Consider the following 23,657-nt stretch of genomic DNA (forward strand, 5'->3'; position numbering starts at 1 on the left):
GAGCCTGAGAAACGTACGGCTAATAAACTACATTACCCAGACTTCACGGACTCACTTTGCAGCCGCACAGGCGGCCATCTTGTGCTTGGCAAACGTAGCTTTGGGACTTCTGAGCTCGGAGAATGTATAGTCCTCCCTCTTCTGATTGGCCGCTCTCGTACTCTCTGCGCGTGCGCGTCGCACTCTATGTCCGGGCGGTCTGTCTGGTCTTGCACTCTATGGTCTGTGCTTCCGGAGCGCGTTGTTTGGGTGCTGAAGGCACAAGCTCTGTGCTTAAGAGGGAGATACAGGCGGGCTTAGAGGGGAAGGCACGGAGGGAGGGGCCTCAAAAGCCGGGGTCTATGAACGTGGCTGTGGAGGGGTCTTGGGGCACCTCAGAAGCACACATTGAAGGGGTCATTGAGGGACAAGGGAGTCGGAGAGAGACACAACCTAGGGACTCTGGGGATTGGGTTTATCGAAGAGGGGGTGTCCTTGAAAGGACTGTTTGGGGGCCCTCTCTGGTGTATTTGGGGGGTACCGTGGCCTCAGGCTAAGCACCGGAGGTCCCCGAGGGATACTGCAGTGGTGCTTGCAGGGGCTCATTAGGTGCCTGCAGACACAGGTGCTGTCATTAGGGGACACAGACGAGGAGCCCGTGGGGCAGTGAGACTTTTAATGGGCTCTGCTCGTGACAAGAGCTATACGCAGTGATTGGGAGAGGCCACTGATCAGCTTTAAAAACTACTCTGATTTGAGGAGCCCCTGAGGGCACGACTGGAGTCAAGACAAGATGCCTGAGATCAAAGTGAAGCACGTGGTTTCCTGCAGCAGCGAGGACACAGTAAGCATGACAGCTACTGGCCGTGGCATATATGCCAAGGTTTCATTGTGCATATGCATGGAGTTTCTGTGTTTGCAGTGCCCCCATTTGTGACATTTGCATATCTCATGTATTGTAATTGCATTTTATAGCACATACCACTCCTAATGAAACTGACACATGTAGTTGGACACAAAATATTGCTGACATCCTACGATTTGGCTTTGAATAGGTTGGAAGTGACAGTTGGTTGATACTGAAAGTAGCAAAACATGTGTTATCAGGGAACGCGTGCATTGTTTTACACATGCTAATTATTTACCAGCCTCTCCTCCCTTAAAACAATTTGAGAGAATGCTTTGCATACTCAGAGTAAAGAACCACCCGTGTATGGTAGAGTAATTTTTCAGTCTATAATGATAATGGTCTCCCCGAAACCCGGAATTGGTGCATCTTTGCAGGCACCTGGGTTTTAGCGAGAGGTGCTAGCAAGGACGAACCAAATCATTTGTTAATGTTGCTTTCTTATTCAGTGTTTGGGGGATGATCAGCCCCGCTTAGATGTAATCTCGTACCAGAGGGGGGGATTGTTGGCGGCGAGAGAGAGCATCACGTAGCAGGAAGGAGAGAAGATGATAAACTGCTGTGAAACACATACAGTCTTGTGGAGTGCCTGAGACAAAAGAAAACAAGCATTGGCCTAGCCAATAGGTCTCGCCTATTGGACCGTATCAGTTTGTAGCCATGCAGCACATTACACTTCGTGCTGTGCCACCAGGTATTGAAGAGTTATGCAATTACTACACTGTTTTATTTACAGTGTGTGTTGGGGTGCGCTATTCCAGTGTGTGTGCGGCCTATGCCCGGCTGCACTAAGAGCACCTAATGAATAATGCTTTGTTTACAGTCTGTGTCCGGATGCACTGAGCTCAAGATACACTATTTACAGAGTGTGTTTTGTGTATGCGGTGAGCACATGATACCAGTTGTGCAGGAGTAATTATCTGCGGCTACTTCGAGCTGGACAATGCATATTATTATTTTGAAAACCGAGAGCTATTGGCTTTGTCGGTGCCCAGTCTCTCAGTGCAAACGTAAACATAGTGAAAGTTGCAGTATGTAATGTGGTGAAATGTTTACAGTCACATATTTAGAAGGGTGGCGTGTCTTGCTAAAGTCACACGTGGAAATAGTGAGTTGTCTGTGAGAGCAAAGATGGGGCGAGTTAGAAGGAGCATTTCCTGTTTGTGTGCCTTGAAAGGCCAAGATGGGTGCAGCGGTCACTACAGTGGACAGAATGTGTAACTGTGAGAGAAGAATCTGTCTTTAGTGTCTGCATCCAGTGCCATAAAATGCCCGAGACAGATGAACTGGGCAGCATTGCCAGCTCTGTGGTTGTAGTCACAACACCCTGTGTTATTAGCGTTGCACAGAATAAGGAGCCTGATGTTGGTAGCATGGAATGAGCAGGGTACCATGGCCACTCAATGGTTCTTGGTGCCACGAAATGCATTTAGAACAAGCATGCTTTTAGGGAAAGTTTGCTGGGCCGATGTTTCTGCAGCAGAGATTAATGTATAGTGCAATAGTTCTTTTGAGTTATGCATTGCACAATATGGGTGGTGAGAGTGGTGGAGAAACACATTTGTAACTTGTACTTTAGCTGGGGTGTCAACTGATTTTAAAAAAATATTTTCCAATAGAGTTGCGCACTCAGTTTCAGAATGAGTTTGGATAGCGTACTATAAGTAATCAAACTCCTGCAACAGGTTTATGTGATATTTTCAAATAGTCCTAGCTTTTTAGCCAAAAAAACATTTTGATTTTGGGACTTGTAGTTTTGGTTTGTTTGTCTTGGGTATTCCCCTCCCCCTTAAATTCTAGCATGCTGAGTTAGCTAAAAATACTGACTGGGTTGGCCCATGTTACAGCTTGGCAGCTATGTTGCCTTTGTGGGTTTACGTGTGAGCAGCCCTTGTTTCCTCAAGCAGTGTGAAGCCACTGATCTGTGGCAGTAAGCACTACGAATAACAAATGGGAGCAAGAGGTTTTTAAAGCTTGTACCTGCACAACGCTTGGCCATTGCCAGAAAAGTAAATCTAGCCATACTCTGGTGAGGTCACTAGGAGTATGAGCTTTATTCAGGGATCTCTTCTAGTTCTGTAGTTTCCATTTGTGTTATTGAAGTGGCCTTAGGTACAGTTTCCTCCTGCTGCTTACTAGTCAAGGAGTGCTGTTATTGTTTAGAAGTAGGAGCTGCAGGGTGGGGAAGGGTTGAGGTGGTGGTACCAAGCACATGGGGAGAGTAGAAACAACAAGAAGTATCATTCTGCAATGCCAGGAGGCAGGCAGCTCAGAATGCTGGACCAACAGAAGGTTGAAGTGTGACCGCATTTCTCTGGGATGTACCTGTGATTAAATGTAAATCCAACCCTACCTATGAGGGAGCTGCCGCTGGGGGAAGGAAGGAAGAAAGCCAGCCCTGGCCCTTAAATGTTTGCCTCCTGCCAGGGAGAGGGGCATATGCTCGGTGCAAGAAAAGGGCACGTGCAGATCGGGGGAAGAGAAAACATACACGATACGGTGGAACAGGCACAGGGTGGGAGCTGAGATGAGGATTGGAGAGGGACGGGATGGGAAATGAAGGCAGCTTCACGAAGATGGCAAACACAACGCTCACATTACAACGTAACACTAAAATAAGCAAGCCTTGCAAAGCAAATGTTTATTTTTTTTACAAAACGCTTTTGAAAGTATCACCGACTACACATAAACACATTTTAAAGCTTTATGAACAACACAACATAAGAAGACAACAGAACATGCTGGGTCAGAATAAATGACACGTAATGGATGCAGCGCCTCACGAGGGCCGGTAAAGCTGTGCAAACTCAAGCAATTATGAAAGTATTAATGAGTCGTGAAAATTCTTTATTCGATGAAATTCATCATAAAAGAGCAGTTAATAACACAATACAGTATAAAATTCGAAACAAAAGATAGATAAAACACAATTGGCATTAGACCATTGAGGGTAAGTACAGTCGCAAGCCAACATGATGAGCATCCTAACCAAATACTCTTAACTAATAAGTGGTTCAGAACTAATAAGTAGTTCAGAATGGGTTTTACAGCACCTCGTGCGGGAGCGCCAAGCGTTGCCCAAAAATTTTGCGACTCCACAGACCATGGCTATCGAAGAGGTATCGGTGGTAAGTATCCGCAAGGCCGATGCGTGGCATCTAACACCCATATTCTTACATAGTGGCTTTAGCCAGATCCTCCTAGCAACCCTATATGCTGGGCAAGCAAAAAAGAAATGTGCCACTGACTCAGTAGGGGCTGCACAGCCAGGACATGAGCTCATTTTGCCGACATTATTTTTCCACCCCGAGGTATAATCATTTACTGGGAGGATCCCGAATCTAACCTTCAGGTAAAGAGATCGATCTAAGGGCTGCTCAATGTAATCCAAGAAGGGTTCAAAGCACCATGACCACTTAAAGGACAAGAAGCGCTCAGTAAGTGAGCCCACACAACTGCTAGAGAGTGTCTCCTGCTGTACTAGATTCCAGTAGAGCTTTTTAATCACCATCTTGGGCGGAGGTGATTGGTTTGCCCATGAGTCGCTCAAACCCAGGAGCACCACCAACCGCTTCAAGTTGCTCAGCCACTTAATCCTATTATTCGTGTTTAGCTGGATTAATTCATCTAGGGCAGCAGCGTAATCCAGGAGCTCCCTTGTCCTGCGCAGACGAACCCAGAAAAGTAACGGGCGTAAGCGCACTAAATCCTTAAGGGGGCGCCTGCCCATGTCAGCCCTTAGAGGAATTAGGGGAGTGGAGACTGGGAGGGCTACTGCGTCTCTCAAAAACTTATTTTCAGCCCTATCCAGCTCTGCAATATTTTCAAACCCCCATAATTCTGAGCCATATAGAGCGGACGGGAGAACTTGGCCTTCATAAATGGTTAGGAGCGGTGAAAGGGGCTTGCTGTTAGATTTGCGATATTCACTCATAACCGCCCCAGATGTTCTTTTAAAATTTAACATCATTTTAGCCAAGTGATCCTTCCAGCTCATGCGACTATTAACCCTGATGCCCAAATAGTCATATGAGTCTACCTGCTCCAAGGGCTCTCCATTAAGTAAAAGATTATTTCTAAATCGGGGTGAAGGTGCTAGAGCCATGAGCTTAGTTTTTAGAGTATTGATAGTGAGACCTCTATCAGAGCAGAATGCACTAAATCGGTTCAAGAGCTTTTGTAAGCCGGACGGCGACTTAGAAATTAAAATAGTGTCGTCGGCGAAGAGGAGTGTAGGGATTTTGACTCCTGCCAGGGATGGAGCATCAGCCGATTCTTCTCTTAAATAATCCACCACTCCATTCACAAAAAGAGAGAACAGCGTAGGTGCCATGACACATCCCTGGCGTACACCCCTCTTCACGGGGATCTTTTCAGTTAATTCCCCTTGGGTACCCCACCTGATCCTGGCATAATTCCCCTCGTGGAGATGCACAATTAAACTTAGGAGGGGACCAGGAAACCCCATATTCTTCAAGACCTCCCACAGCCTCTCACGTGGTACCAGGTCAAAGGCCATCCGAAGATCTATGAATGCCAGGTATAAACTACCTTTATTGATAGTAACCGACTTCCAATAGATCGCGGAAAAGCGAAAAACCTGGTCCATCGTGCCCACCTTTTGCCGGAACCCTGCTTGGAGATGTGACAACACATGCAATTCTTCCATCCAGGTGCCGACCCTAGATATAATTACCCTGCCAACCACCTTCTGTAGCACATCAATCAAGCTGATTGGTCTATAGTTGGCAGGGTCGTCTCTGGCACCCTTCTTAAAGACGGTGATTACCTCCGCTCCCTTCCACGAAACTGGGACAGGGTAACCATGGGAGATGAGGTTCATTATTTTTGCAATGAGGTTGGCCCATAACTCAGGGGCCTCCATGAGGAGATCACCAGGTATCCCATCTGGGCCTGCTGCTTTCTTAGGGGTAAGATGACTAATAGCTAGCAGCACCTCAGATGTCAAAAAGGGTTCCCTGACCGGGAGCATGGGGTAGACATTGTGGGCATAAACAGTGGGGGTATTGGTAGTTTCAGGGCCACCGTAAATTGAAGAAAAATGGGAATGCCATTGCTGACCTGTTATATGGTTATCTAAGGGGCGAGAGCTATTCAACCTGGCTTTGTTAATCAGATCCCAAAACAGCAAGGAATTCTTTCCGTTAGAAGCTGTCTTGAGGTCTTGCCAGTGTTGTTCTTCCCATACACGTTTTGCTTGCTCCAAGGCCCTAGCGTATTCTTTCCTGGCTACACTAACCCGGAGTTGATTCTTTTCACGCAAGGCAATTCTAATCTCATTTCTTGAAGCTTTGCAATGCGCCGTGTACCAGGGATTATTCGATATAGCTTTGTTGTTAACCCTGCCACCACTCTTGACCTTATTATTACCTTTTACGAGAAAGAATTCCCCAACTTTCTCTGTTAAACTATTGTACGCCTGAGCAAAAAACGTGCCCTGTGCAGGCGCTAGGTCCGGATCAAACACTCCCATTTCTATACTCAGGTCTTCGACAAGCGTCCTGATTTTTGTCAAATTGTGAGCCTGTGTCTTTGAACCTTCTCCCACTTAAGTCTTCGATTTCCCTGGAAAGGTATCACCTCCTTAGTAGACCTCGGGTGCAATATCCTCTCTGTGGTGTTCCGCCTTCCCCATATTATCGACATGCATAGGGGATTGTGGTCACTGTCCTGTGAAGGGGTCACCACCATATCTACTAGGTCACACCATAATTCCACGTCTAATAAGATGTAATCAATTCTTGACGGGCTGCTTAACCTATTAAAGGTCATTGCCCCGTCAAGGTCAGAAGGGGTCCTACCATTAAGAGCCCTGAGGTTATGTTCTACGGTAAGGGAGTTAATCTGTATAACCCTCGGAGACCATTTCTTGATTGTGGGCAAAGACAGGGTCGGGATACCCCATCTGGAGTCCACTTCCTCTATACCCAAGGGATCGTCACCATCTAGGGGTTCAAAAGTACAATTAAAATCCCCTCCCACTATAATTTTAGAGGAGGGGGGGCAAGCTACTAACGTCTGATCTAAAATAGATAAAGTACTTGAGTTTGTGTCCCCTGTGGTGCCTCTTGCATAGACATTAAATAGGTCAATCCTACTAATTCCCCCCTCAAAGGAGATATGTTGGATGTCACAACATCCGGAGTCATGGATAGATATTTTAAGGTTCAGGGCGATCTTAATCCATACATGCAGACCCCCAGCTGGTCTACCCCTGCCTTTACTCAGGGCTGGTATAAAAAAAGTGGTGTATCCCGATTTATATAATGGAGAAGCACTCCATGTTTCCTGAAACATGCATACATCGAATTGTTCGATGAAGACATTCCATTCAGGCAAAACCAGCTTTCTTTGTAGACCCGCCACGTTCCAAGAAACTAGGTGTAGAGCTTCATTATCTTCCAATTTTAAAACTGAGGGTGTAGCTGCAGGCCTATCCATGTCCAACATGGTTTGAATACCTATAGGTTCTGGTTGGACTAGATGGTCTATCATCAAGGGGATTACAGTACTGTTGACCAAGGGGGTAGAGAGAGGGGTGGGTACGTTCCCGCGACTAGCAAGTCCACTTATAGTTGTAAGTCCTGTAGTAACGGGAACAGCTCCGTGGACTTCCATACTCCTCTCACAAACGACGTTCTTAAGGCAAGATAATCCTATTGGTCCCCCGCCGCCCCGATGGGGCTTTAACCTTCAATCACAATCAGCCAGACTAGAGAAGGCTTCAAACCTGTTCGACAACACTAAAGGATTAGAAGGCTTCGCTCTCACACCTCCTCTGCTAGAATTCCTATTAAAACTAGGAGGGATATAGTGCCACCCAAAAGGATCAGTAATTTGTTGGGTGTGTGAGGGGCCCAAAAAGTGGTTCGGCCTGTATGTGCCTGGTGGAATGGGCAATAGGGAGGGTTGCTTAGATGGAGCAGAGAGGGGAAACACCGATGATCTAGGGTAAAAATAGGTTAGTGCACGGGGAACAATGCCAATGCTACCTATTTCAGGAGGCTTTTAATGGGGCGATGAGGCAGGGCAGACTGGACCTGAAATAATCCATAAAAACATAATAAAAGGAAGCACATAAATACGTTTGAAGCAAAAACAATATTTTTAATAATTACCATCAAAACAATTTATGTACCTTTTTAAAAAAAAAAAAACAGCACATAAATTAATAAAACACCGTTAACATGGAAAGCCTAGCTAAATAAATAAAGCATTTTTTTTTAGCTCTTGGAACGCATCTCCCATAAGCTTTAGCAGCAATACGACAAAAGAAAATTGAACTTCCCTAAAACATGGGCGCTTTGCAACGAAAAAAGTGGTCCTGACACACAATGCTAAATACACTAAAGTGAAAGGATACAAGCAATAGGCACAAGCCCCATGTAAGTGAGCAAGACCTAGGAAGGAGGGATATATAACCAAGATTAACAACTTTTGCAAACAACAGTCTAATTAATAAATCAAAAGCGATGGGCTTTTAAGCCCATAGAGTGAATACAGCATGTCTTGCAGAGACAGTGCATGCGCTGCTAAGGCAAGACTTAAAAAACTGGCATCTGGAGTATAAATGGGAATTCTGTATAAAATGAAAATTCGTATAAGTACTTTTGGGTTATTGTAGATAGCAAAGGCAAATTTAATCAGCAAACACCCAAATGAATGCTGAAGCGTGCTCTCTAACCTTTGCTTATGGAATACTATTAAGGTTTCCGAAAGGTTTCACTTGTGGCTCTTTGCTAAAAATCTTTACTGCTAAGCTAATTCCTACCTTAACCTATGGGAGTGAAATTATGATAGGAAAAGCGTAAAAAATATTTAGACCGGTAAACTGCTAAAATAAACCGACTAACTTTCTGCTTACTGAAATTTGCTTTGCAAGTGTGCCTCGAGTTGGGTCTCACAAAGCAGAATTTTGCTTAAATTTCCTTAAATCTCGTTATTGATTCAAAGCTGCACAGGAACCTTTGTTAACTTGATTTGGCAAGAACTAAGTGTCCCTTTGGAAGACTTGCCATTAGGACTATATGGACTCCTCCTCACAGTCACTACGAGTAGTGGACTTTTTGGCTGTATATTACACAGGGAACAAATGTAAAATGATTTTAAATTAGGAACTATGTCTGATTTTGTTACTGGAGGATAAGAGAGTTGGGCAAGCAAGATAATTCCTTGGTAAATTATAAATAACTGTCACTACTTAGTCTTACAGCTTTACCTGCTTGTTTGTTAATCACAGTTTTTAAAAAGCAGGTTTATATACTATCACTTTGCTAACACTGGATAGCTTACCCCCGGCTCAAAACATCAAGTAGTTTTGAGTGGAGACTGTGAGATAAGACCGAGGACATTTTAATAATAAGTGAGGAGGAGGCTTTGTGTTGAGGGAGGTCTTCTTGTTTTGCTTTTGGAGATGGGGTCTTGTGTGTCTGTGTGTGTGTGTGAGATAGAGTGTAGGTTTTTGGTGGGTTGGTGAAAGTGTATGCGGCTGTTCAGGTATTTTGGTCCTGTGCTGTGTAGGGTTTTGTATGCATGCTTTAGAAGTTTGAATTGGTTCCACTTGTGAATGGGGAGCCTGTGAAGCTTCCTGAGTTGCAGTGTGATGTGGGTGCAGCATTGGAGGTAGAGTATGAGTTTTGCGGCTGCATTCTGGATGGTCTAGAGTCTGTGTAGGAGTTGTTTGCATATTCCGGAATAGAGAGTGTTGCTGTAGTCCATCCTGCTGGTGATTAGTGCTTTTGTGATGGTTTTCTGGTGTTCTGAGGCAACCATTTGAAGATCGAGCTTGAAGAGTAAGCTCCTAACTAGGGATACCACCTATGAAGAGCAGCATAAGAAGATCTAGTGCTCCAACACTATTCATATGGTTTACCAATTGCTTGGGTAACTCAAAGTCAAGTACCCATACATGCCAACACTTATTATTTAAGCAGGAGACCTGTGGTGGCTTGGAGGGAAAAGCATGCTATTTGAACTTCTCTCTCTTAAAACGTGATTCCCCAAAATATTCAAGAGCCTCTCCCTCGTACAGAGTACATGCATTTCTGAAATTTGGAAGAGTGCCTGCAATTCTCATGAGGGTGGCACTACTTTCAATAGGGGAGTACTGGCACTTCTCAGTAGCAAATAGTAAACAGGTACTCTATTAGCGTGGGTTCCAACTCTTCAATATTTCCATTTAAATCAATGTATTGATTTATTCTCTTGTGTTTTGTTATTCCGTAATGAGAACATGCTGCTGCTCGATCTAACCATTTTCAACATAGGAATTATGTAGAACAAATATTGCAAAAGACCGTAAGCTGTTTACGGCATGGTAAGACAAACTCACAGCCATTGATTGTTGTGTTTTTTAAAATTTATTTTGTTTACATTTTATTTAGAAAAAGGGGATTGCAGCATACAGGCGCACACACTGGTGTGATTAGCAGGACGAGAGTTTGGTAAATCTATTTGCTTTTTTTCCTGCTTCATGTGTTTGCACAAAAGCAGTCTTTACCACCACGGAAAGACTAATGAAGCTAAAAATGTTTGTAATTTGGACTGGTGCAGTGCGGCCTAACTAACGATTTATGAAAGCCGAGGCTGCCCTAAGAAATGGGGTAAAATATGGCAAAGGTGGGAAGACTACAGAGGGTTTGGGGGGCAGTAGGACACCTACGCACTGGGCGGACAGGGATTTAGGATTTCTGTCAATTGCGTTATAATAAGGAATGCACGTAAGATTGAAAATGTTAATGTGAACATGTAATTCATTCCAAATTATGACAACATAATGCTGACTTTGGTTTAATAAAAAGATTCTTTAAAAAAAAAATGTTTGTAAATATATGTAGACGCAAACGCACACGTTCCAGTCAAAAAAATCAATGAGGGTATCCAAGGCTGAGCCCGAACAGCATGCACGCCCCACCCATGTGGATCCTTGGAGTGAAACTATGGGTTTGTTTACTGGTTATAAATATTTCTTAGTGAAGACTTATGCCAGACTAAGGGACAGAATAGGGACATTTGTCAGCCAGCCTCAACCATACCTAATGAGGCAGAGCCCACTGACATCTCCCCGGCAATGCAGCTACCATCCGCAATAGCAGACAGACACTGAAGCCATCCCTGCGATTGGCAACGCTTCGGACATTGAAAGTTGTGTTTGCCGCCATTCAAGCGGCGGTGCTCAGGCTTAAGAATTTCATGTCCTCCTTTCTCAGTCACTAGCACTCTGTTTAACCGACTCCACTTACGTTTCCATTTTGTAGGAAAGTGGGTTTCTGTTGCAGTAACCCCCCCCCCCCCCCACACTTTTTGCCAGACTACTGATGCACCTTTTCTTGGTGTGCCCTGGGTCCTTGCCAATCAGGTTCCCAGGGCCTGTGTTCTTTCCCCCAAATTAACCCAATTGGCATCTCTGGCCACAGGTCAGTCCCTGGTAAATGGTACCACAGGTACCCAGGGCACTGTGACCAGGGAAGACCCCTAAGGGCTGCAGCACTTATTGTGCCACCCTTAGAGGTCCTGTACCTTTACACACACACTGCCTCTGCAGGCTGCGTGTTTTGGTGCAGAACAAAGTAAAGTCGACATGGCACACATCTGTGCCATGCCTACAACCCACTGCCCTGGCATAGACCAGTCACCCCTCTAGCTGGGTGTCCTATGCCAGTGGTGAGGGTACAGGTGAATGGCCCTGTACCCCTACAGTGTATAAGTCCATTCTTAGGCATTGTAAGTGCAGTGCTTCCATTAAGAGTATATGGTGCTGGGAGCTTGTCATTATGAACTCCACAGCACCATAATGGCTACACTGAAAACTGGGAAGCTTGGTATCAAACTTCTCAGCCCATTAAACCCACACTGATGCCAGTGTGGGGTTTAATGAAAAATGCACACAGAGGGCATCTCAGAGATGCCCCCTGAAAAACGACCAGCCTCTGGTGGGTTCCCTGACTGGTACACACCAGCCTGCCACCACGAGACAGGTCTCTGGAACCCTAGGGTAGGAGCCTACGCTCCCTGAGCCCAGAAAAAAAGCCTTTCCTGGGCGGAGGTGTTCACACCTCCCCCAGGCCAGCAAGAGCCATCTGTGGCAGGGGAGCTTCAAAGGCCTGGCAGCCTTTGTAATGCGACCCCCAGCTTTCGGGAGCAGGGCCACTTCCTGTCTCCCCTTCCTTTCGGCGGGAAGACTGTTAGGAAAAACTAGCCAGCACAGGAGGTGTGTCCACCTCTGCCAACTCCACCCCGCAGGTGGGGGAGGCGAGGTGAAGCCCACTCTCCAGTCCTCGCCATCTTGCAGATGGCAGGCACTCCCCAATCAGGACTAGGAATTGTGCTCACTCCCCCACGTGGGGTGAGCACACCAAGGGTGTAGTCACCCTAAGGTCAGTAGCCAATGACCTCAAGACCCCTAAAACGCCCCCTAAATACGGTATTTAGGGGGCAGCCCTGAACCAAGAAGTCAGATCCAGCCTACCTACAAGAAGAAAAGATGAAGGACTAAGAGCCGTGCAGCGCTAACAAGAGGACGACGCCCACTGACTTGGCCCAGGCCTGTCTCCCCTCGAACCTGCTCCTGCGAAATCCCGGCGTGTCCAGCAGCCAGCACCCTCACAAACCCCGGATGACCTGCCTGCACTTTCCAGACTGTTTCTCCTGTGAACACCGGACGTGTTTAAACTGCAGCTTCTGGTGCCAGCCAGAGACCGCAAATCTAGCCCACTCTGCACTCACCGAACCCAGCCTGAGCTCGAGTGGAAAAACACCACGAGGAGGTCCCCCCCCCCCCCCGCCCCCCCTGAGATCTGGCGACCCCTGACCTGCCTCAAGCCTCCAGATGACGCCTGCAGCCTCAATCCAGAGGACCCCCCCCCAACGGCGACCAGAGCGGGTAAGAAAATCCGATGTCACAAGGCACTCCTGCACCCGATGCCCCACGGCCTGGTGTGCCCAAACCAGCGGTGCCTAACCAACCCCCAACATCCCAACTTACCCCTCGAAGTGGTGGTCGCACCCAGAAGATCCTCGTCCCCGAGCCTGCAGTGTTTCTTTGTCCCGGAGGTTCTCCATTGAAAACAACAGGGCACCCGACCTCAAAACAGCACCCTGCCGCCCTAGTGGTGCTACTTTGGTCCCTAACTTGCCCTGAGCTTAACCCTAGGAGCTTTGCTCCCACAACCCAGTGGCCTGCCTGCCAGCAGCCACCAACCGGAGGCCCCCTATCCCCCAATGGATAACATTGGGCCTCAACACTCTGCACCCGGCCGCCCTAGTGCTGCTGAGGGTGCAACAACAGTGCATCACTGACCCTGGGGGACCCCTGAGTCTATCCTCAGAAACTTACCTCCCACAGTCGTTTACTTACCTGCAAACCGATAACCTGTTTTTCCTCCATAGGATAATATGGACAATTTTCCCTCCGAAAAATCGACAGTGTGGAGTTTTGAAAACTAAAGATATTCTTTAAAAATCCTACAAATAACCAAAACGTGTTTTCCCACCTGTTTGCAGGACATGTCCCAGTGCTGAATCTAGGCATCCAGCACAGAGGTAGAAAAAGTAATGTAAAAGTAACTTACCTGCAATTTGTTGAAAGCCTATTCATTTCAATGTACAGCTCAAAAAAGTTTTCAAGTGTGGAGTTTTGAAATCTGAAAATATTCTTTAAAAAGCGCACGAATAACCAAAATGCATTTACTCACCTGTTTCTAGGAAATGTCCCAGTGCTGAATCTAGGCATCCAGCACTGAGTTAGAAAAAGTAACGTAAAAGTAACTTACCTGTAATGTACTGAAAAAGCCTATTCATTCCAATGTACTGTATTTGCTAAGTGTTGCATACTACTGCTCCCCTGTAAATCAAACAAAGTACAATTTCTATTGAATTTTCAAACTGTCCTATATTCACTAACTTATTACTCAAAAGTATTTAATGCTTACCTGTACCAGGCCTGCTTGGTTCTAAAAATAAACAGAATATTTTTATACAAACACAATTGGCCTAGAGTTCAGTTCTTGAGTGTGTGACTTGAATTCATTTGCTGACTGAGGGTGTACATCAGATGCTTAAGACTGTCCTCTGATTCTGCCTTACTGCTCGACCAAGCTACTACTTTAGAGAGTAAGGTTCTATCTAACTTTAACCTCTGCCTACCTTTGGGGACTCTTGGACTTTATACACACTGTATCTCACTTTGGTGCAGTATATATAGAGCCAGTTTCTTACACCTTTCTCTCGCAGAGGTCCACAAGACATTACGGCAACACGATCGTCTCTGTCAAAAACCTGAGATGGTCTGCTGAGCAGCGGTCAAAGTGCATTAAAATAAACAGCAACTGGGAGAGAGGGGCAGGTAAAGAAGCAACAATGAAGGCAAGGCAGAACAAGCTTCCATAAAGATCGAACAGGAAACAAATAATAAAATAGTGCCAAAAAACAAATAGGTAAGCAGAAAAGTGTAAGGCTACAAGTAATTGGGCAGTGCTCTGTGGGAGGAAACAAAAAACAACAAGCATTTGCAATGCAATCGGTCTCTCCTTTGGGACCTTATAAGTGTTTAGCTATGTAGCACAATATCCTGGATGTTTTGCCGCCAGAGATTGAATAGCTATACAATTACTACACACTGGGTGATGCAGTGTGATTTAAAACTGCAATTAATATTTAAGAAAATGTTTTATCCTTTTATGTTTTTTGTGTGAAAAAGTAAAACCGAGATTAGCTCCAGATGAGAGGAAACATTCCCATTCTCATCTTTGGCCCTCCATTAAGATAAATGCGTACCTAAAAAGTGCAAAATTACTGGTGCTGTTTTATGCAGTGGTCACAGATCGAGCTAATAAGTTAAACAGAGCTGTTTTTACCTTCACACCCTATAAGCGAGATGAATACAGGAAAATACATTTTTAATCTTGGATCAATGCAGAGAAACGGGCATTTTTGAAGTTGTAAGCCATCATACAGATTCAGGCTCATGTTGTTTTCTGTGGAGTGGCTTTAAATGTTGAAGAGTGCGTCAGACATTCTATCAAAGAACCAAAAGAAATGCAATTAATATCACTGGAGTCGCAAGATTGTCTTTAGCAGAACTGTCGGCACTCTTTAGCTTCAGAAGCAGTGGAGAGTGCCGAGCAGACAGTTTAACTTTGGTAAATAGACCCTGGCTCAGAGGCTCTCCTATAAACCCTTCAAGCAGTGATTAAGCCAGCCTGGATGTGAAATGTGTCCTGGACCTTGTTGCTTCTGTTCGTCGGGAGATGAATGAAGCAATTTCTGGTGGTGCCCTTTGAGGCACCGGAGCCAGTTGCGCTCCAGTGTTCCTTTTGTAATTAGAGGTTAAGTCCCACATTCTGCAGATTTACAAGTTAGTTACAGCCTAGAATGGAATGACCCGACTCTGTCAGGGTCCAGGCGATGCGATCCCACCACACCTGTCTGCAGACCTCCACTGCGGTCCTGACTCACAGGTTTGAGAAACGTGCACTCTCTTCTGACGTCACAAGACCTCCACCAGTTGAGGAAGAAGTTATAGTCTTCCACTACAATAATAAACTGAAGAAAGCATAAAACACCTGCTTCCAAGAGCCTTTATCATATATATCTGTTGTCTACTGTTTAAAAGGGCATGTGTCCAATTCTCAGCCCCCACTCCAACATCCTTAGCCTCCCTCCATCCAGAGTATTCGCTCTCTCTAAAGTACATCACCGCAAGCATCCAGCACCCAGTATTTCCACTGTGCAGTGTACCTCTGGCATGGCATTCCCTCCCAGCCCTGCCTACTCTCCACTGATGGCCGTTTTTCCCACCCTCAGTACAGTCAGGTGTTCTGCATCGCTGCCCCATGCATCATGCCATGTCATAAATACATAGTTAACATGTACACCATCCCACTACCCTGCATTCCTACTGTCTACCACATACCCCCAAGCGCTGACATCACAAACTCTTGCAGCCCTGCGTGCCTCTCATCCCTGTGCACAGCTGTAAAGTAGCCTTCACATGAATGATACAGCTGTTTCCTACACTGTATCCATCCAGTCCAATGGAATGTGCGCATTGAACCAGCATTTCAACGTCGCAGGCGCTGTGGAGTCCTAGACCACTCCATAGTGCCGCGCTATAAAAGTGCTCCAGTATTAGCATACAGGTTAAGAGCTACATCAAAGCATAACCCCCTCCCCTCACCCCTCGCCCTATGTAATCTCACCCCATCCCCACTCTCTCTTACTCGAACTGTCGGTCCCGCAGGCGCCCTTCTGCAGCAACAACCAGAACCGGGACCAGCGGCGGCAGCAGTGCCGGGGACAGGGGGTGCCTAAGCTGCCCTATGGGGATTGTTGCTCCAGACAGAAGTTGGTTGTAAGGGGTTCACTATCACTCTCTGGCCTGGGGGGCGAGGGGGAGCTGCAGTGACGCGGCGAACAGATGTGGACCTGCTGTGACCACACGAGCATCCTCTACAGGAAGAGCCTTTGAACCTCTCAAAACATAACCATCTCAGTTTGTGCATATTACATCGGAATAAGCAAAATCACGGGTGAAACTGACAAGGAGACATGCATCCATGCCAACGTGATCATGGGAGATACATTGATTATTTATTTCAAACACCTAGAACATCTGCAGTCTATAAGACAAAGAAACCGAAGAAAAAAAGGAAATTAAGTGATAATAAAAAAACGCCCTGGCTTAAAATAAACTCTTTTGTTTGAGGGATAATCTGGGGCAAAGGGAATAGTCTCTGAAGTCAGGTTACATTTGTGCAAAATAGCAGGGATCGAACGGTGATGAGGAAACATAAAATGGCGTTAAACTAGCACAGTGACCAATGCCGGGCACTGTAGATCACAGTGGCTGAAGGTGTTGTCACTTGCACTGGGATGCACACAAGACACAAAACAAAAAAGTCCATGTTCTCATCAATCGGATTAAATAAGTGTTTAATGCACATCTACACAGAAGATGATATTTTAAAACCACGTGATTCTAGAGCCCGATGTCACTTTTTCATCAATATATTTAAAAAAATGCAAGAAGAGAAGGCTGTAAACACTATTCTGAAATTGAAAATGCAGATAGTTACATGGGGGATTTTGGACTGGGTATTTGTGTTCCTTGATTTTTTACAAAAAGATACATGGTCACTGCAGTTCGACATACCGATATCCCTCTAAAATCAATATGCGAAGACACATTTAAGAGAAGTATTTGATATCCAAGCATAGAATCTGACTAAACACAGATTCAGAAACAGATTTCTTTTTAAAGCGATCTCGCAAGATTATCGCTCGCATATAATACTGGCCAAGCCGTTGTATTCATATTTTATTCTTTTAATATCACTGTTGCAACTTTTTTCTTTTTCACAGGGCTTTAAAAATGGCCATCATTTGATCCTATCCATGTGGGTGAAATAGTGAGAAACCTGCAAGAGTTAGAGCTTTCTCACATCTCTGCAGCGAGGACAGTGACCCATTGAGCTATCTAGCCTGCCTGACTATTATTTTTTGCTGCTTCGCTGACCTCCGCTCCTCAGAACAGGATGAGTAATACAACCGAGTGCTGGATTACTTCCTTATTTTTGCTGATCACACCCGTCTATCAGCTGATTGTGCAGTGCTCACTGGAGTTGTATGCTTTCCCCCGTGTAATTCCTTTGTGTAAACTTCACACTCTCTCTGAGCTGCTTCCAAAACACCTAGCAGCTATTACTGGGCCGTCCATCAAGACATGGTAATGATTATGTACCCCCAGAGCAACATTTGTCAGTAAAAGAAGGCACCACGGACAAGGTGCGGGAGGGCTGACGGGGGAGGTAGGGGGGTAAAGAAGGCACGGACAATGGGAGAAGGGCGGGGGGGTAAAGAAGGCACGGACTACGGGAGGGGGGCAAAGAAGGCACGGACTACGGGAGGGGGGCAAAGAAGGCACGGACAACGGGAGTGGGGCAAAGAAGGCACGGACAAGGGGAGGGAGGGCAAAGAAGGCACGGACAACGGGAGGGGAGTAAAGAAGGCACGAACAACAGGAGGGAGCGCGGGGGGCTAAAGAAGGCACGACAATGGGAGGGAGGGCGGAGTTGTAAAAAAGGCACCATGGACTGAATGTATGCAAAGCACGTCCTGTCAAACTCGAAAAAGTAAATAGTGCATATAAGACTAGACAACAGGTCCCATGTAACAACCGAAGTGAAGGGGCCAGTCACCATGGGAGGTGACAAATGAAGTGGAGGCGGTACTAAGGAGGGTCTAACAAGCATATTAACGAATCAGAAGCCGGCATTTAGGAAAGCCAATGACACAAGCCAATCAAAAATATGGGAGGATAGTGGGCGCGGCTTCTCCCCCATACTCTGCTACAGCAGTCTCGCAGAGCGAGCACGACAAGCGCTGCCCCTAGGCTCGATCTAAAAAGGAGGGACAAAGATTAACCACTAGCAAGCAAGCCTTTTTAAAGGACAAAGTAGCAAATAAAAAGGCAATGGGTGGGCTGTAAGCCCACAAAGTGTATACAAAATGTCTTGAAGAGACAGTGCAAGCGCTGCCTAGGCTCGACCTCAAAAGTAGGTCACTAAAAGTGAACAATGGAATTACTTTGCAATACTCCAGGGTAGGAATAGACACAAGATGGACAAGGTAAGACATTATATAAGAAGCAGGCAAGTCAGAGTGACAGTAAAGCCAACAAATGGTAGGCAGTTGGTGGGCTGCTAGCCCATTTGTGTTCTTAGTAAGCCAACAATATGTCTTTTGCAACCAGATAGTTGTGCTGTCTGGTTGACTTAACACAAAGAAGCAAGCCAGCGAAACGAGGGGGTGGAGAGAATAGGGAAGAGAATAAAAGAAGTAGAGAAGTAAGTGTGTGTGTGTGTGTGGTGGAAGTAGGCAAACTGGCAGTGAGAGAGTGAGGCTGTCAGACAGAGGAGAATGAGGGTATCAGACAGTGCAAGAGTGAGGAAAAACAGAGTGAGATTGCAGTGTTGTAGAAATAGTATCATGGACCCTTATTCAAGCAAGAAGGGTGCGTGCCCCTTGTTAGATAGTAAAAGACAGGCAAAATAGCAGTGGGCCTCTGTCACCCAGGGGCTCTGGTGCCACTGCACATTTTGCAATATTGCCAGAAGTTCCTCTCTGAGACAGATCGATGATTGAATGATAGATACAATGAGAGACGGAGGGGGTCAGCCAGAGAATGAGAAAGTGAGGGAGAAGAGCAGAAGGGGTTAGACTAATGAGAGAGCTAAATAGACTGTGAGAGAGAAATGAAGAATGACACAGGCGGTGAGAGAGAAGGGGAGCGTAAAGGAACATGCGTTAAGAGGTGAGCACAGAAAGATAAGAAACCAGGAAAGGAGCATGAGATAAGGACAGAACAACGAATAAAAAGCCCTCTTGGGAGGGCTAGGCAGTTGGGGGCCGAGAGCAGAAAGGGTATGTAAGAGACAGAGAGCAATAGGGGAAAGAAGTGTCCACTGTCAGAGAGAAATGGGGAGGATCATTGGAACAGGTGGTGGGAAGAAATGCACGGAGAGGAGGGGAGACAGCTGATGGAGGGCAACTAAGATAGGAGCAGAATGGGGGAGTTAAAGAGAATGGGGATCGAGGTGGAAGTGGGGTAACAAGGGGGCGATCAAAAGAGCGAACGAGGCAGTTTTGCAAAGGTGAGAGGAAGAATTGAGGTGGGCGGGCGGAGTATTAGGCTCAGTGAAAGTTGGGAGATTGGATTCCTGATTTGACATGTGCCAACTGTCTGCCGTCTGCCACTTCGCTTGTCTGCTACTGCTGGCTCCCAGGACTCTTCAGTGCTGGCAGTAGGTGTTCCATGGGTTTCCCAGTTGTGGAGGGCTCTTTTCACTCCTAATTTTAAGCTGGGATGCTGGATAGTTTGTGTTGGTGTCCAAGACTAGAATTAGTGGCAGCCACCAGTGAGTGTCTAAGCTGCTCAATCGATGGACACCCATGTCTTGTTTTGCTCATTTCCAGATGGAACACCACTTTCCCTTCATATGACCCCCACTTTCTACTAAGTGTTGCCAGAGAGAACGCACTATGCTGTCTGGGGCATGTAGAGCCAGCCAAGCCTCCTATACAATGAGTATAAATAGATGACTGGCCAGCAAGGGTTGGCGCCCTGCCTGAGCTACGTAACACTTGCCGCAGTGACAGACCAGCCAGCACCCATAGGGCGCTAACTGTCATCACATCTGGGGAATACATGAGCCAGTGCTAGCATTGGCACCACAAATCTCAATGCTCAGCTTAATGAGGTGACAGTTTTAGTGATTGTGGTGATGCAGTGAAAATTGCCAAATGCGTTCGACTAACCCTTGATGCATTGCACGTGGCGAGGGTGCCATGAGAGCTTAGTGGGTGTCGAAGAGGTAGGAGCACTGCGACTGTTCTACAGTCTCTTTGGTGCCAGAGTGCACACTGGTAACCCTTGCACTTCCCCAGCAAATGTACAAAGCGCAGCAGATGTAGAAACCTTACAGGGATGGTGATTTGTCTAGCCTCTGGCAGAAAGCATCTCCGGGTGCGAGCAGTTCTTCTGCCAGCCAGCCAGCCATCGATTCCATCGATCGGTCTACTGAAGGAGAGAAGCAGAGGCTTCATACTCCTGTAATAAGTGCTCAGTGTAGCCAAGCCTGGAATGCGTTAGGCTTGCATTGGTATAGATGGATGGAAAAAGCTTCAAACCCTTTCAAGAAGCTGAAGTATTGGCCTCAACAATCTGTGTAAGGACTTTGGAAGTGACTGTTGTTTGTATGGCACCTTAGAGCATCAGACTAACCACTGGCTCCTGGTGAACGGCCCCATGGCTGTTGATCAGCTAATTGTGTAAAACTGCAGAAATTGGAGAGTTGCGTTGCCACTTAATTCATGAATATTTGAACATAACCAGGTAATTGTGACACCCATGGAAGATTTGGGTGCTGTGTATAAAATAATGCTGCTGGTTTTTGGATTGGCTATGGAGATGTGTGATAATCAACACAATCATTGAAATTGATTGTGCCATCACTTTTGCATTCCATTAAGCTCGTTATTTGTAACTCTGTTTTCGATCGACCACTCTATCATGATGTTCTCTGCCTTCCGGATGAAGTAGTAGAATTCTCAGTTTAGGCTTCTTAGTTTGGGGTGTGGGCATCAGAGAGTCAAGGGTCGAGGACACCAGCTTTCAGTTGCCCAGTGTCCACCTTTTTGGACTTCGTTTTTATGTTTTTGAACTGTTTAATTTTTCATGGGTTGGTGTGTTACTCTACAAAGACAGTAATGACCTTGCGTAACCGCAACATGGATGTTGTTGATTCAGTTTGTCACTTTTCTTCTGTCTCATGCCAGCCTCGGGTCAGAAGCTTGTTTCAGCCAAATTTCCTGCTTGAAGTAGCCATGGAATTGCAGAGTACGTCACTTTCTCTTACATAAGTCCTGTTACATGACTTGCAGACTTGGAGTGTGGTTGGGTTCCTTATATGCACAATGCCTCCAGTCTTCGGTGACCAGTGTTGTCCTTAGCAAGAACCCTTCAATTTCAATGCGTGGCCATCCTAGGAGTACCGTCTCCTCCTGCTGATGCTGCTTGGCTTGATGAGGATGTGCAGCCATGAGGGTCCTACTCTGCTAGTCCCAGAGCAGGCTTTTCTGTGTCAAGTCTTTTCATCAACTCCAACATAACAAAATGCTCTCCAATTCATTAATGAGAGTTCCATTTAAAAAGATGTGTGACACTCGAGGAAGCCACAGTACCTTTGTCCCAAAATGTTCTGTGCAGTCATGCAAAATGACTTCCTTGTTGAAATAAGACTTTCTAAGAAAACCATCTGTAAAATTCTATGTACTCTTTCTGTATTGCATGATGCATCGCCAGCTGCTTTCGGCACGTGAGAGGTCATGTGGCAATAAATCAATGAATGAATACTGTCTTGGAGGACGATGATTTTCCAAATGACTTGTGGGGGTGTTTTACATAGTAACAGTGGTAATGAGGAAGTAAGGGTAACAGTAGAGATCTGGCATTTAGGAAGCCTTCTCCACATAAAACAATAAAACTTGCGGATACTTTACATGGGACCAGTTCCAATGAATCAGTATTAACGTGTAGGGTGTCTACTTTTACGGTGAGAGCCTGAAATAAAGTAGAAAAGGTGAGCCGTCCTTTTCAGTTGTATTTTGGGCTCCGGCATTTGTTGTCCTTTTATTGTTTTCATAAAACCAATCCTTTTTTAAGGAAATTATACTGCAGCGTTGTTGGAATTCATTTTGCTTAATCTTGCTTGCAAACAGAGAAGCATGGAAACATGCTCACTCTATGCTCTTCTAAGTTCCAGGCTACTCCAGAGCATGAGTTCCAGGGGGACTCTTTTCTCTAGTGAGTTTAGTGACAAGATCTACTGAGGACAAGTGACTACTCGGGCTAAGCCATTGGTAGTTGCAGTCTACTCCAGAGCATGAGTTCCTGGGGCACTCCTCTTGAGCGAGTTTGGTGACCTGATCTACTGAGCGCCTGTGATTTTTCAAGCCAGTCAATTAGTAGTTCCAGCCTACTCCAGAGCATGAGTTCCGGGGGACTCCTCTCTAGCGAGTTTGGTGACAAGATATACTGAGGACCAGTTACTACTCAAGCTAGGCCATTGGGAGGTAAATTCACCATTAGTATTCTAGTTATGGTTGGAAACTTGTGGTAATATTGAATGTAAAATGCTAGTGGAATGCTGTTCCTCAGGAAGTGGTGCCTAGTTAATTAAAATCAGACGACCAGCTACCATCACAGGGATGGTGGTAGTAGAGGAGGGAGAGAGATTCGGAGGGGATCCCGCTAATGCAGAACTAGGGACCTCACACACCCAGCAAGCTAGGTGTCATGCTCCATCATCTGGACCTGCTCCTCGTTGGGTCGGCGCTGCAATACCCAACGGGCACCCGCGAAGGGGCTCTTTGTCGGAGAGCTTTTGTTCTTTTGCCGTTTGATGAAGTGGCGGGTGTGTGGCCCGTGCAAGTGTAGATAAAGTGAAGTGCAGTGGGTGTGTTAAAAAAGGTTAGATAATCCAAATAACACTTTTATTCAGGCTGGTTATTCACCTCATTAGAAGCGTAAAGAGTGGCAGCTTCCCTGACGCGAAGGTTCAGTTAAAGCTATGCATCCAAGAGCACAGCTTTAACTGACACACTCAGGAACTGAACTCTAGGCCAATTGTTGTTGTATAAAAATATATGCTGCTGTTTTATTTTTCTAGACCCGAGCAAGCCTGGCACCGGTAAGCATATAAATACTTTGTAGTAATATGATACTTTGTTACTTTTTCTAACTCAGTGCTGGATGCCTAGATTCAGCACTTAGACATTTCCTGAAAACAGTGGAGAAAATGCGTTTTTGTTATTTGTGTGATTTTTAAAGAATATTTTCAGATTTCAAAACTCCACACTTGAAAACTTTTTGGAGCAGTACATTGAAATGAATGGGCTTTGACAGTAAATTGCAGGTAAGTAACTTTTACGATACTTTTTCTAACTCAGTGCTGGATACCTAGATTCAGCACTGAGACATTTCCTGGAAACAGTTGAGAAAATGCGTTTTGGTTATTTCGATTTTTAAGGAATATTTCAAGTTTTCAAAACTCCATACTTAGTCGTTTTTTCAAACAAAATTGTCAATGTTATTCTATTGAAGAAAAACAGGTTATCGGTTTGCAGGTAAGTAAACGACTGTGGGAGTTAAGGTTCTGGAGTTAGACTCCTGGGTCCACCAGGGTCAGTGATG

General features: G+C 45.7%; 1 protein-coding gene across 2 annotated transcripts in view; it reads left to right on the plus strand.

The window, feature by feature from the left end:
- The first annotated feature begins 211 nt into the window (after positions 1-211).
- The window catches only part of XRCC1 (X-ray repair cross complementing 1), a 297,807-nt gene continuing 274,361 nt past the window's right edge, over positions 212-23,657 (plus strand). Inside the window, exon 1 of one of the 2 annotated variants that reach the window (XM_085615657.1) lies at positions 212-823. In XM_085615657.1, coding sequence (XP_085471783.1) covers positions 773-823 — 51 coding nt within the window. In that variant the 5' untranslated portion in view covers positions 212-772. The remainder of the gene's footprint in view (positions 824-23,657) is intronic. The other variant, XM_085615656.1, reaches the window with a different exon arrangement.

Source organism: Triturus cristatus, chromosome 7 (genome assembly GCF_964204655.1).
Source record: "Triturus cristatus chromosome 7, aTriCri1.1, whole genome shotgun sequence".
NCBI classification, from domain to species: Eukaryota; Metazoa; Chordata; class Amphibia; order Caudata; family Salamandridae; genus Triturus; species Triturus cristatus.